General features: G+C 42.9%; 1 protein-coding gene across 1 annotated transcript; it reads right to left on the bottom strand.

The window, feature by feature from the left end:
- Positions 1-299: 299 nt before the first annotated feature.
- On the bottom strand, positions 300-14,818 carry LOC127922930 (melanophilin-like; the record flags this gene model as incomplete). Its single annotated transcript, XM_052506929.1, has 9 exons — positions 14,653-14,818; positions 14,025-14,171; positions 6,177-6,398; positions 3,382-3,494; positions 1,345-1,389; positions 1,081-1,142; positions 872-982; positions 654-774; positions 300-496 (listed from the first exon to the last, which is right to left on the bottom strand). Coding segments are annotated over exons 2-9 (969 nt in total), but the record flags the coding sequence as incomplete, so codon positions are not given.
- Positions 14,819-15,348: the final 530 nt, after the last annotated feature.

Here is a 15,348-nt window from a genome sequence, read left to right as displayed (position 1 = left end):
TCATCTGTCTCATGTCAGGGTAGTTTAATAGTGAAGAGAGACGTCATCTGTCTCATGTCAGGGTAGTTTAATAGTGGAGAGAGACGTCATCTGTCTCATGTCAGGGTAGTTTAATAGTGGAGAGACGTCATCTGTCTCATGTCAGGGTAGTTTAATAGTGGAGAGAGACGTCATCTGTCTCATGTCAGGGTAGTTTAATAGTGAAGAGAGATGTCATCTGTCTCATCTCTGTTTCAGCTCTATTTCACTCTCTCCTTCTCACACACACACACACACGCACACACCAACACACATCCTACCGGTTGTTGTGTTGGGGCCTGCAGGTTCTCGTGAGAGCCAACTCGGCTGTAGGAAGGGCGTCGGCGATAGGGGGTCTGGTACATGGTGTTGCGCCCTCCCTCCTCCTCTTCTGACGTGTCCACATAGTGCTGGCGGTTCATAGAGGAGCTGATCTTGGATAGGGAGCGGGCACGCACCATCCCATACTGCCCATCGTCTGAGGACCATCGCTTTAGCTCAGGTTATATTACAAAATGTCGGTTTGGCGTGAGATTACTGTTGCTGTGGTATTGTAATGCCATTCCATTGCAAACTAACCAGCTCTGATTTAATGTCTGTGTGTGTGTGGGAGTGTGTGTGTGCTTGTTGCTTACCAGGGCGCATGTTGTACCTATCCAGGCTCTTCCTACGGTTCATGCGGTGTTGTTGTTGCTGCATGGAATCCATGAACTCCATGTCACCCCGGTGACCACCACCTCGCTCCTCCTGGATCTGCTGTAGGTGACATAACCATCACAACCTTAAATAACCCCCTATTCCCACAATGCACTACTTTTGGCTAGTAGAAACCAGGACTGTTTTGTCCGTCTACCTGGTAGGATTGTCGACGAGAGTGAGTGCGAGAGTGGGGTGGAAAATACTCCTCTATATCCACATCCAAGTCCATGGGATGAACAGAGAGCAGGCGCTTGTTCTTTCGCATCTGACAGAACAACAGAATGGAGACATAAAGAGAAGTAGTGAGTCTGGGATATGATATCCAGTTTCTCCAGAACGATATTGAGAGGAGAAACTGTTTACCATTTTGTATCGCTGAGCTTCTGCTTCTGCATAGTCCTCATCATGACCATTGTACCTGTCATCTACAGGGGAGAGAGGGAGAAGAAGGGGTGACTTGTTTTCTTCTCAAATTGTGTAACCCTGTGTTACGTTTGCATATCATAGTGCTTATGCTGGTGTTGTCAACTCCGCTATGATATGCAAAAGTACCACAGGGTTAAGCAGTTTTCAGGTATGTTGAAATATTGATGTATTTTTCCCATTGCCTTCGTCTATTCTACTTACTGCGGAAATCAGGCATGCTTTGTGTGTCACTGTCACGACGGGCGCCTGTGAAGACAGAGAGAAGTGATATTCTGTTATTAATAGTTATATAGACAGTACCAGTCACCTGCTCATTCCAAGATATTTATTTTTACTATTTTATACATTGTACAATAATAGTGAAGACATCAAAACTATAAAATAACACATATGGAATCAAAATATATTTTATATTTGAGATTCTTCAAAGTTGCCACCCTTTGCCTTGATGACAGCTTTGCACACTCTTGGCATTCTCTCAACCAGCTTCATGAGGTAGTAACCTGGAATACATTTCAATGAACAGGGGTTCCTTGTTAAAAGTTCATTTGTGGAATTACTTTCCTTCTTAATGCGTTTGAGCCAATCAGTTGTGTTCTGACAAGGTAGGGGGGTATACAGAAGATAGCCCTGTTTGGTAAAAGACCAAGTCCATATTATGGAAAGAACAGCTTAAATAAGCAACGAGAAACGACAGGACATCATTAATTTAGGACATGAAGGTCAGTCAACCCGGAAAATTTCAAGAACTTTGAAAGTTTCTTCAAGTGCAGTCGCAGAAACCATTAAGCGCTATGATGAAACTGGCTCTCATGACGACCGCCACAGGAAAGGAAGATCCAGAGTTACCTCTGCTGCAGAGGATATGTTCATTAGAGTTACCAGCCTCAGAAATGGCAGCCCAAATAAATGCTTCACAGAGTTCAAGTAACAGACACATCTCAACATCAACTGTTCAGAGGAGACTGCGTGAATCAGACCTTCATGGTCTAATTGCTGAAAAGAAACCCCTACTAAAAGATATCAATAATAAGAAGAGACTTGCTTGGGCCAAGAAACATGAGCAATGAACATTAGACCGTTGGAAATCTGTCCTTTGGTCTGTTGAATCCAAATTTGAGATTTTTGGTTCCAATCGCCACGTCTTTATGAGACGCAGAGTAGGTGAATGGATGATCTGGATGATCTGGATGAATGGATGATCAAGGCACACTTAACCAGCATGGCTACCACAGCAGTCTGCAGCAATACGCCATCCCATCTGGTTTGCCCTTAGTGGGACCATCATTTGTTTTTCAACAGGACAATGACCCAAAACACACCTCCATTTGACCAAGAAGGAGAGTGATGGAGTGCTGCATCAGATGACCTGGCCTCCACAATCACCTGACCTCAACCGAATTGAAATGGTTTGGGATGAGTTGGACCGCAGAGTGAAGGAAAAGCAGCCAACAAGTGCTCAGCATATGTGGGAACTCCTTCAAGACTGTTGGAAAAGCATTCCAGGTGAAGCTGGTTGAGTGTGCAAAGCTGCCAAGAGTGTGCAAAGCTGTCATCAAGGCAAGAATCGAAAATATATTTTGATTTGTTTAACACTTTTTTGGTTACTACATGATTCCAGATTATTTCATAGTTTTGATGTCTTCGCTATTCTACAATGTAGAAAATAGTAAAAATAAAGAAAAACCCTTGAATGAGTAGGTGTGTCCAAACTTTTGACTGGTATTGTACTTCAAATCATATCTTCGTCCTATGTGAGGTCTGGGTCAAGAGGACTGTTAGAATACAGAACAGACAACAGTCACTCAGTTCTAGAACACTGTTCCCAGTTCTAGAACGCTACATGTGACCATTAGTGGAGGCTGGTGGGAGGAGCTATAGGAGGACAGGCTCATTGTAATGGCTGGAATGGAATCAATGGAACGTAGTCAACATGTGGTTTCCATATGTTTAATGTGTTTGATGCCATTCCGTTTACAATGAGCCCGTCCTCCTATAGCTCCTCCCACCAGCTGCCAGTGGTGACCAAATGTCATCATAGCATGGCTATGTCACCCCGGTGTCAAGTACAGGCCCTACCATGTGACTATTCATTACAGCCAGCCATGTGTCACACTCCTGATCATTTGGTGACCAAAATGTGACACTTGGACACTCTCAACAACAACCACAACTGTAACATGTGATTACATTTAGAAGTATGCACAATGAATCAATAATCAAACAAAAAGAACCCACCCTCTCCATTGAGTCGCTTGTAAAGAGACTTCATCACCTTGGCACTGCCGAAGCGCTTGAAACGGGTGCGCACGTTGTCATGGTACCATCCCACTGTTCCAATTTTCAGGACCCTGCAAGGTAAACACAAGAGTCACTTCTGTCTCAATATGAACCCCATAGAGCTAGGAGAGTCACTCCAAGTCTCAATATGAACCCCATAGAGCTAGGAGAGTCACTCCAGTCTTAATATGAACCCCATAGAGCTAGGAGAGTCACTTCAGTCTCAATATGAACCCCATAGAGCTAGGAGAGTCACTCCAGTCTTAATATGAACCCCATAGAGCTAGGAGAGTCACTCCAGTCTCAATATGAACCCCATAGAGCTAGGAGAGTCACTTCAGTCTCAATATGAACCCCATAGAGCTAGGAGAGTCACTCCAGTCTCAATATGAACCCCATAGAGCTAGGAGAGTCACTCCAGTCTCAATATGAACCCCATAGAGCTAGGAGAGTCACTCCAGTCTCAATATGAACCCCATAGAGCTAGGAGAGTCACTCCAGTCTCAATATGAACCCCATAGAGCTAGGAGAGTCACTTCAGTCTCAATATGAACCCCATAGAGCTAGGAGAGTCACTTCAGTCTCAATATGAACCCCATAGAGCTAGGAGAGTCACTTCAGTCTCAATATGAACCCCATAGAGCTAGGAGAGTCACTTCAGTCTCAATATGAACCCCATAGAGCTAGGAGAGTCACTTCAGTCTCAATATGAACCCCATAGAGCTAGGAGAGTCACTCCAGTCTTAATATGAACCCCATAGAGCTAGGAGAGTCACTTCAGTCTCAATATGAACCCCATAGAGCTAGGAGAGTTACTTCAGTCTTAATATGAACCCCATAGAGCTAGGAGAGTCACTTCAGTCTTAATATGAACCCCATAGAGCTAGGAGAGTTACTTCAGTCTCAATATAAACCCCATAGAGCTAGGAGAGTCACTCCAGTCTTAATATGAACCCGATAGAGCTAGGAGAGTCACTCCAGTCTTAATATGAACCCCATAGAGCTAGGAGAGTCACTCCAGTCTCAATATGAACCCCATAGAGCTAGGAGAGTCACTCCAGTCTCAATATGAACCCCATAGAGATAAGAGAGTCACTCCAGTCTCAATATGAACCCCATAGAGCTAGGAGAGTCACTTCAGTCTCAATATGAACCCCATAGAGCTAGGAGAGTCACTCCAGTCTCAATATGAACCCCATAGAGCTAGGAGAGTCACTCCAGTCTCAATATGAACCCCATAGAGCTAGGAGAGTCACTCCAGTCTCAATATGAACCCCATAGAGCTAGGAGAGTCACTCCAGTCTCAATATGAACCCCATAGAGCTAGGAGAGTCACTCCAGTCTCAATATGAACCCCATAGAGCTAGGAGAGTCACTCCAGTCTCAATATGAACCCCATAGAGCTTGGAGAGTCACTCCAGTCTCAATATGAATCCCATAGAGCTAGGAGAGTCACTCCAGTCTCAATATGAACCCCATAGAGCTAGGAGAGTTACTCCAGTCTCAATATGAACCCCATAGAGCTAGGAGAGTCACTCCAGTCTCAATATGAACCCCATAGAGCTTGGAGAGTCACTCCAGTCTCAATATGAACACCATCATCAATAGAATGTATATGAACCCCATCATCAATGGAATGTATATGAACCCCATAGAGCTAGAATAGTTTCCTGACCATGTCACCTGAACAGGACTCTTGGCCCTATTCTCTATAACTATATATTATTACTAGCCTTCTAAGAGTTGGCCCTACTATAACTATATATTATTACTAGCCTTCTAAGATTTGGCCCTACTATAACTATATATTATTACTATCCTTCTAAGAGTTGTCCCTACTATAACTATATATTATTACTATCCTTCTCAGAGTTGTCCCTACTATAACTATATATTATTACTATCCTTCTCAAGAGTTGGCCCTACTAGAGCTATATATTATTACTATCCTTCTAAGAGTTGAACCCCACTAGAGCTATATATTATTACTAGTCCTCAAGAGTTGTCCCCTATAAGCTATATATTATTACTAGTCTTCTAAGAGTTGAACCCCACTATAACTATATATTATTACTATCCAGTCTCAGAGTATGAACCCCACTAGAACTATATATTCATTACAGTCCTTCTAAGAGTTGAACCCTACTATAACTATATATTATTACTAGTCTCAAGAGTTGTCCCCACTATAACTATATATTATTACTATCCTTCTCAATTGTCCCTACTATAACTATATATTATTACTAGCCTCTAAGAATATGCTACCCCATAGTTGGCCCTACTATAACTATATATTATTACTATCCTTCTAAGAGTTGGCCCTACTATAACTATATATTATTACTAGCCTTCTAAGAGTTGTCCCTACTATAACTATATATTATTACTATCCTTCTAAGAGTTGTCCCTACTATAACTATATATTATTACTATCCTTCTAAGAGTTGTCCCTACTATAACTATATATTATTACTATCCTTCTAAGAGTTGGCCCTACTATAACTATATATTATTACTATCCTTCTAAGAGTTGTCCCTACTATAACTATATATTATTACTATCCTTCTAAGAGTTGGCCCTCTTCTCTGACTGCCTGAAGCTTCATAATGATACAGACGATCGATCTGGGTTCAAGACCTGGTCAGTCAAACACGATTGCAAATGTTTCCAAACTCATGTTTTTACTATGTGTTCAGGAGAATCTCTTAATGCTGTGTGTTCAGGATGCCTTGACACCCACGGCCCCCACCTTGTCATACGACAGGGGTCGCACACCCAGCCGTGATCCTTCTTGTTGTAGCGGCTGCATGCCTTGCAGGTGTACATCTTACAGTCTATGCACTGACGCTTACTGTTGACCAGGAACTTGAAGGGCTGCAGACAGCGGATACAGTGAGAGTCTACCAGGGTGGTCTGAGTACCCAGCAGCTCAATCTTAGTGTCCTCCTTCTCTATCTTAGTCTTTAGGTCCCTAGAGGAGAGGGGAGGATAGGAGAGGACGGGAGGAGAAGAGGGGAGAGGAGGGGAGGGCATAGAGAAGTGATGAAATCATTATACAGTATATTATTATATGGAATGAAATCATTATACAGTAGATTAGTATATATCAAGTAAAATCTAATTCTATTAGTCACTTGCGTCGAATACAACAGGTGTAGTTGAGCTTACAGTGAAATTCTTACTTACGAGCCCCTAACCAACAATGCAGTTTAAAAAAAATACAGATAAAAAAATAAGAGTTAAAGTAACACGTCATTAAAGAGTAAGTAAATTAACAAAAACAGCAGTAAAGTAACAATAGCCAGACTATATACAAGGAGGTACTGATACAGAGTCAATGTGCCAGGGCACCGGTTAGTTGAGGTAGTATGTACATGTAGGTAGAGTTATTAAAGGGACTGTGCATAGATGACAACAGAGAGTAGCAGTGGTGTAAGGGGGGCAATGCAAATAGCCATTTGACTAGATGCTCAGGAGTCTCCAGGATCCAGTTGTAGAGGGAGGTGTTTAGTCCCAGGGTCCTTAGCTTATTGATGAACTTTGAGGGCACTACGGTTTTGAGTGCTGAGCTGTAGTCAATGAATAGCATTCTCACATTTTTATTTGATTTATTTCATCTTTATTTAACCAGGTAGGCTAGTTGAGAACACCTTTATTTAACCAGGTAGGCTAGTTGAGAACAATCTCATTTACAACTGCGACCTGGTCAAGGTAAAGCAAAGTAGTTTGACACATACAACAACACAGAGTTACATATGGAATAAACAAACATACAGTCAATAATTCAGTAGAAAAAGTCTATATACAGTGTGTGCAAATGAGGTAAGTTAAGGCGATAAATAGGCCATAGTGGCAAAGTAATTACAATATACCTGTCACGGTTTTCATAAGGTGAAGGAGAGTCGGACCAAACTGCAGCGTGTATATTGCGATCCATGTTTAATCACACAACGTAACACGAATCCAAAACACAAACGTAGTGAAAACCGAAACAGCCTTAACTGGTGCAAACTAACACAGACTAAGGACATCAAGACACTCAGGACAATCACCCACAATACAACCAAAGAATATGGCTGCCTAAATATGGCTCCCAATCAGAGACAACGAATCAAATCAAATCAAATCAAATCAAATCAAATTGTATTTGTCACATACACATGGTTAGCAGATGTTAAATGCGAGTGTAGCGAAATGCTTGTGCTTCTAGTTCCGACAATGCAGTGATAACCAACAAGTAATCTAACTAACAATTCCAAAACTACTGTCTTATACACAGTGTAAGGGGATAAGGAATATGTACATATATATATTACACTAGCCTTTTAAGAGTTGTCCCTCTTCTCTGAAGGATATATGAATGAGTGATGGTACAGAGCAGCATACAGTAGATGGTATCGAGTACAGTATATACATATGAGATGAGTGTGTAGACAAAGTAAACAAAGTGGCATAGTTAAAGTGGCTAGTGATACATGTGTTACATAAGGATGCAGTCGATGATGTAGAGTACAGTATATACATATGCATATGAGATGAATAATGTAGGGCTAAGAACATTATATACAGGTAGCATTGTTTAAAGTGGCTAGTGATATATTTACATAATTCCCATCAATTCCCATTATTAAAATGGCTGGAGTTGGGTCAGTGTCAATGACAGTGTGTTGGCAGCAGCCACTCACTGTTAGTGGTGGCTGTTTAACAGTCTGATGGCCTTGAGATAGAAGCTGTTTTTCAGTCTCTCGGTCCCAGCTTTGATGCACCTGTACTGACCTCGCCTTCTGGATGATAGTAAAAGTGAACAGGCAGTGGTTATGGTTGATGTCCTTGATGATCTTTATGGCCTTCCTGTAACAACGGGTGGTGTAGGTGTCCTGGAGGGCAGGTAGTTTGCCCCCGGTGATGCGTTGTGCAGTCCTCACTACCCTCTGGAGAGCCTTACGGTTGAGGGCGGAGCAGTTGCCGTACCAGGCGGTGATACAGCCCGCCAGGATGCTCAATAGCCAGTGCATCTGTAGAAGTTTGTGAGTGCTTTTGGTGACAAGCCGAATTTCTTCAGCCTCCTGAGGTTGAATAGGCGCTGCTGCGCCTTCTTCACGACGCTGTCAGTGTGAGTGGACCAATTCAGTTTGTCTGTGATGTGTATGCCGAGGAACTTAAAACTAGCTACCCTCTCCACTACTGTTCCATCGATGTGGATAGGGGGGTGTTCCCTCTGCTATCCATAAACACCTGCCTCTGATTGAGAACAACTTCAGACAGCCATAGACTCTCCTAGAACACCCCACTAAGCTACAATCCCACTAAGCTACACACCACATACAAAAACCCATGTCACACCCTGGCCTGACCAAATACATAAAGAAAAACACGAAATACTTCGACCAGGGTGTGACAATACCAATAAAACTCTGGAGTGACAGATGTGCAGAAGATGAATGTGCAAGTAGAGATACTGGGGTGCAAGGAGCAAGATAAATAAATAAATACAGTAAGGGGATGAGGTAGTTGGATGGGTTATTTACAGATGGGCTATGTACAGGTCAAATCAAATCAAGTCAAATGTATTTATATAGCCCTTCGTACATCAGCTGATATCTCAAAGTGCTGTACAGAAACCCAGCCTAAAACCCCAAACAGCAAGCAATGCAGGTGTAGAAGCATGGTGGCTAGGAAAAACTCCCTAGAAGTGAGGCAAGCAATACAGGTGCAGGGATCTGTGAGCTGCTCTGACAGCTGGTGCTTAAAACTAGTGAAGGAGATATGAGTCTTCACCCTCAGTGATTTTGCAGTTCGTTCCAGTCATTGGCAGCAGAGAATTGGAAGGAAAGGCGGCCAAAGGGGAATTGGCTTTGGGGGTGACCAGTGAGATATACCTGTTGGCGCGTGCTACGGGTGGGTGCTGCCATGGTGACCAGTGAGCTGAGTTAAGGCGGGGCTTTACCGAGCAAAGACTTGTAGATGACCTGAAGCCAGTGGGTTAGGCGACGAGTATGAAGCGAGGGCCAGCCAACGAGAGCGTACAGGTCACAGTGGTAGGTAATATATGGGGCTTTGGTGACAAAACGGATGGCACTGTGATAGACTGCATCCAATTTGTTGAGTAGAGTGTTGGAGGCTATTTTGTAAATGACATCGTCGAAGTCGAGAATCGGTAGGATGGTCAGTTGTATGAGGGTATGTTTGGCAGCATGAGTGAAGGATGCTTTGTTGCAAAATAGGAAGCCTAATCTAGATTTTATTTTGGATTGGAGATGCAAAATGTGAGTCTGGAAGGAGAGTTTACAGTCTAGCCAGACACCTAGGTATTTGTACTTGTCGACATAGTCTAAGTCAGAACCATCCAGAGTACTGATGCTGGACGGGTGGGCAGGTGCGGGCAGCGATCGGTTGAAGAGCATGCATTAAGTTTTACTTGCAATTAAAAGCAGTTGGAGGCCATGGAAGGAGAGTTGTAATGGCATTGAAGCTCGTCTGGAAGTTAGTTAACACAGTGTCCAAAGAAGGGACAGAAGTATACAGGATGGTGTAGTCTGCGTAGAGGTGGATCAGAGACTCACCAGCAGCAAGAGCGACATCAGAGAAGAGAGTCAGCCCGAGAATTGAACCCTGTGGCACCCCATAGAGACTGCCAGAGGTCTGGACAACAGGCCCTCCGATTTGACACACTGAACTCTATCAGAAAAGTAGCTGGTGAACCAGGCGAGGCAGTCATTTGAGAAACCAAGGCTGTTGAGTCTGCCGATAAGAATGTGGTCGATAATAATGAGTCGAAAGCCTTGGCCAGGTCAATGAATACGGCTGCATAGTAACGTCATTTATTGATGGCGGTTATGATATAATTTAGGACCTTGAGCGTGGCTGAGGTGCAACCATGAACAGCTCTGAAACCAGATTGCATAGCGGAGAAGGTATGGTGGGACTCAAAATGATCGGTAATCTGTTTGTTAACCTGGCTTTCGAAGACCTTAGAAAGGCAGGGTAGGATAGATATATATATGTCTGCAGCAGTTTGGGTCTAGAGTGTCTCCCCCTTTGAAGAGGGGGATGATCGCAGCAGCTTTCCAATCTTTGGGAATCTCAGATGATACGAAAGAGAGGTTGAACAGGCTAGTAATAGGGGTTGCAATAATTTTGGCAGATAATTTTACAAAGAGAGGATCCAGATTGTCTAGCCCGGCTGATTTGTAGGGGTCCAGATATCAGCTATCTGGATTTGGGTGAAGGTGAAATGGGGAGGCTTGGGAGAGTTACTGTGGGGGGTGCAGGGCAGTTGACCGGGGTAGGGGTAGACAGGTGGAAAGTATGGCCAGACGTAGAAAAATGCTTATTGAAATTCTCAATTATAGTGGATTTATCGGTGGTGACAGAGTTTCCTAGCCTCAGTGCAGTGGGCAGCTGGGAGGAGGTGCTCTTATTCTCCATGGACTTAACAGTGTCCCAGAACTTTTTTTGAGTTTGTGCTACAGGCCAATTGGCAAAATAGGTATAGTGGCAAGCCAATTGGCAAAATAGGTATAGTGGCCAAAGATAGGGACGTCGCGACGTAGGAGCCAGTTGATTAACCCCCTCGGGCAGATTAAGTCGGTAGTCCAGTCGTGAAGGAGCTCAGTACTGGCAGTAAAAGGGGTCCGGGCCAATTGGCAAAATATGTATTGTAGCCCCGGAGTGACTGATGGACCTCTTCACCTAGCCGGGAGATATGCCTAGCATGGGCTAGCTCCAGGCTAATTAGTGCTTGCTTCGGGACAGAGACGTTAGCCAGATTGCATCTAGCTAGCTGTGATGATCCAGGTGAAAAGGTTCAGAGCTTGAATCCGGGGATATGGAGAGAAAATAGGTCCGTTATGCTCTGGTTTGAATCGAGTTGTGCAAACTGGCGAGTTTTCCGAGCTATAGGTTAGCTGATGACCACTAGCAGTGGTTAGCTGACTACTAGCTAGTAGTTAGTTAGCTGGCTGCTTCTGTTGGGGGATTCTGGTTCAGAAGTAAAGAAAAATACTTTAGAAACAAAGCAGATCCACACCACATTGGGTGAGGCGTGTTGCAGGAGAGTATTTTGAAGTTGAGGTTTAGAAAAAAATATATATATATGCAAAGAAAAAAAAAAAATATATATATATATACATGGGACATGACAAGACGAGGACAAAGACATCTGATTGCTACGCCATCTTGGAAACACATAGGTGTTCCTTTTGTCCAGGTGGGAAAGGGCATTGTGGAGTGCAATAGAGATTGCATCATCTGTGGATCTGTTGGGGCGGTATGCAAATTGGAGTGGGTCTAGTGTTTCTGGGATGATGGTATTGATGTGAGCCATGACCAGCCTTTCAAAGCACTTCATGGCTTCAGAAGTGAGTGCTACGGGTTGGTAGTCATTTAGGCAGGTTACCTTAGTGTTCTTGGGCACAGGCACTATGGTGGTCTGCTTAAAAAATGTTGGTATTACAGACTCAGACAGGGAGAGGTTGAAAATGTCAGTGAAGACACTTGCCAGTGGGTCAGCGCATGCTTGCAGTACACGTCCTTGTGAATATTGATCTGTTTAAAGGTCTTACTCACGTCGGCTGCGGAGTGCGTGATCACACAGTCTTCCGGAACAGCTGGTGCTCTCATGCATGTTTCAGTGTTATTTGCCTAAATCGAGCATAGAAGTAGTTTAGCTCATCTGGTAGTCTCGAGTCATTGGTCAGCTCTCGGCTGTGCATCCCTTTGTAGTCTGTAGTGGTTTGCAAGCCCTGCCACATCCGACGAGTGACGAGCCGGTGTAGTACGATTTGATCTCAGTCCTGTATTGACGCTTTTCCTGTTTGATGGTTCGTCAGAGGCCATAGCAGGATTTCTTATACGCTTCAGGGTTAGAGTCCCGCTCCTTGAAAGCGGCAGCTCTAGCCTTTAGCTTAGTGCGGATGCTGCCTGAAATCCATGGCTTCTGGTTGGCGTATTTACGTACGGTCACTGTGGGGATGAAGTCATCGATGCACTTATTGATGAAGCCAGTAACTGATGTGGTGTACTCCTCAATGCCATCGGAGGAATCCCGGAACATATTCCAGTCTGTGCTAGCAAAACAGTGCTGTAGCTTAGCATCTGCTTCATCTGACCACTTTTTTGTTATTTTTCCTCTGGTTGCACATTTAACATGCTGATACAAATTTGGTAAAACGGATTTAAGTTTCCCTGCATTAAAGTCCCCGGCTGCTAGGAGCGCCGCCTCTGGGTGAGCGTTTTCTTGTTTGCTTATGGCGGAATACAGCTCATTCAATGCTGTCTTAGTGCCAGCCTCTGACTGTGGTGGTATGTAAACAACTACGACGAATACAGATGAAATCTCTCTCGGTAGGTAGTGTGGTCTACAGCGTATCATGAGAAACTCTACCTCAGGAAAGCAATAGCTCAAGACTTCCTTAGATATCGTGCACCAGCTGTTATTTACAAAAATACGTAGTCCGCCACCCCTTGTCTTACCAGACGCCACTGTTCTATCCTGCCGGTACATTGTATAACCAGCCGTCGTGAAAGGGAAAAAAGGATTCTGCCAGTCCGTGGTGAGTAATCGCAGTCCTGTTGTCTAGAAGTTATTTTCAGTCATAAGACATTGTAGCAGCAACATTATGTATAAAATAAGTCAACAAATAAGTTACAAACAACGCAAATAAACTAACAAAAAAAAGCATGAAATCATTATAAAGTAGATTAATATATAGCATTAAATCATTATACAGTAGATTAGTATATAGCATTAAATCAGTATACAGTAGATTAGTATATAGCATTAAGAAGATAACATTAAGTCCCTGTTAACTCCATGGATTATAATAAATCAGTTTAAAATTGGCTCTGTGGAATCATGCATGCAGAATCACACTTATAATGTACCATTCTGTTCTGGTCAGTTTCAGCAGGGACTACATTACATAACTTATCGAGAACATTTAACACAATGTCCTTCTGACAGTTTGTGAATAAAGTGATGTCTGGCAGGAAGTCTATTTTCCTTTAAAAGTATGACAAGATGAGGAAGACAGACAGAGGAGTCTTTGTGTCCCAGAGAGAATAGGCCTCTTGGCAACTTGTTTTCCCTGGGACACAGTACAGGCAAGACGGGCCTTGTGACTAAGCCATGATCACTGTGATGAGCTGACTCACAACAGCAGGCCTGTTTCACACTTACATTCCAGAAGCCTGAACACACTTACACACACACACACACACACACACACACACACACACACACACACACACACACACACACACACACACACACACACACACACACACACACAGTGGAAAACATATGGCTAATATATAGATCGCTGAGGACCTCAGTGTGATCGACTCGTATGTAATCTATAGTGTTGTCATTCAGATAAAAGACAGACAATAAGTATCCAATGTTGTAGAGTCCTAAATGCTGTCAGCGTAAGACTTCATGATTTTATATGTCACATACAGACAAGGAGTTTGTTATGTCAGATATGCTATTGGAAAAACGCATCCAAGCCTTCCACCCTTCAACATTGATTCAATTTAATATTTTCTCACTAAACCTCTGAAATATGATATTGAACCTTTTTGAAAAGTGACCTACCCCAGTCTCTCTTCTTCTATCTTCCTGAGGGTGAAGTCTCTCTGTATGACCTCCCAGACGTGCTTGGCCTCGTCGTCTGAAAGCGCGGTCAGGTCCATGGTTATGGAGAATATGAACCAGTACTCTACAGCAACACAGAGATGGTCCCTGTAAAGTAACCAAAACTAGTGAGAATATGGTCGCTGTAAAGTAACCAAAACTAGTGAGAATATGGTCCCTGTAAAGTAACCAAAACTAGTGAGAATATGGTCCCTGTAAAGTAACCAAAACTAGTGAGAATCCTGAAGGTTTATCACCCATGTACCCAAGCCAACACAACATAAGGATACATTGACACCCCTGATAAATGTCCACTTACTCCACAGGGTGGACCAGATTAGCCCGGTTGACTAGACTGACCACTCATCTTAACATCGTTTTACTGTGAGTGCAGCCAGCGGTCAGTCTAGTCAACCAGAATATATCACCAGATTGATTTAAAAAGCAGCTTCTGAATAGATTTTCTAATTCATGTTTATACATTGTCTTGTACTTACTTTTCTAAAGAAAAATACGCTGCATGGAAATGAAATCACGTATGCTACAAAAACCATCATCTTTGATTTAGCATATTAATATCATGAATTACCTTTACGCCCGGCGCAGAGCAGACAGCTGTGAGGTCAGCTGTTAGTTCCCTGGAGTTGAGGCAACACATCTGCGAATGGCCTGAAGAAGTCGGTTGTTCATCACATGCTCTGAGTCTCACAGAAGAGAGAGGATGAGCGAGCTTCTCACCCCTCCTCCAACTCCAAGTAGTTTTAACAACTAAATAACAGGTCAAAATGGCCTGTATTTTTGCCAAATTTGAATTCAGTCATAATATACTGATGTAAGGGCCTCGGATGGCAGTAACCCCCAAAAGATACCAAAATAACATCATATCAGTAAGTATGTTTTCCCCAACAGAGTAAATATGAGTACAGCTATTAGAAAACAAAATATTTTCCTGATAAATGAATAAGGACACTGAAGAGTTGTGTAATATTTTAAATAGCATGTGTTATTATGTGAATATGAATAAATTCATCAGAATATTTTTTTTAATGAAAATATGTCAATCATTATTTGAATATGTTCTTTAACCCGTTGTATATTTAAATAAGTGGTAATGCCCTCGAAGCCGGTGTTTGGAGGATATATTAGCATGGTTTGCCAACTTTGCCCATGCCAATATATCCTCCAAACACCGACTTCTCTGGCTTTATCACTTCATTAAATGTCTGCATTATTCTACCTGTTTCAACACAGACCACTGACACCTTGTGTTGTTATAATACTCACC

This window comes from Oncorhynchus keta, unplaced genomic scaffold, assembly GCF_023373465.1.
Source record: "Oncorhynchus keta strain PuntledgeMale-10-30-2019 unplaced genomic scaffold, Oket_V2 Un_contig_27723_pilon_pilon, whole genome shotgun sequence".
NCBI lineage: Eukaryota > Metazoa > Chordata > Actinopteri > Salmoniformes > Salmonidae > Oncorhynchus > Oncorhynchus keta.
The sequence above is the reverse complement of the archived record's forward strand: the minus strand, read 5'-3'. Positions and strand labels throughout refer to the sequence as shown.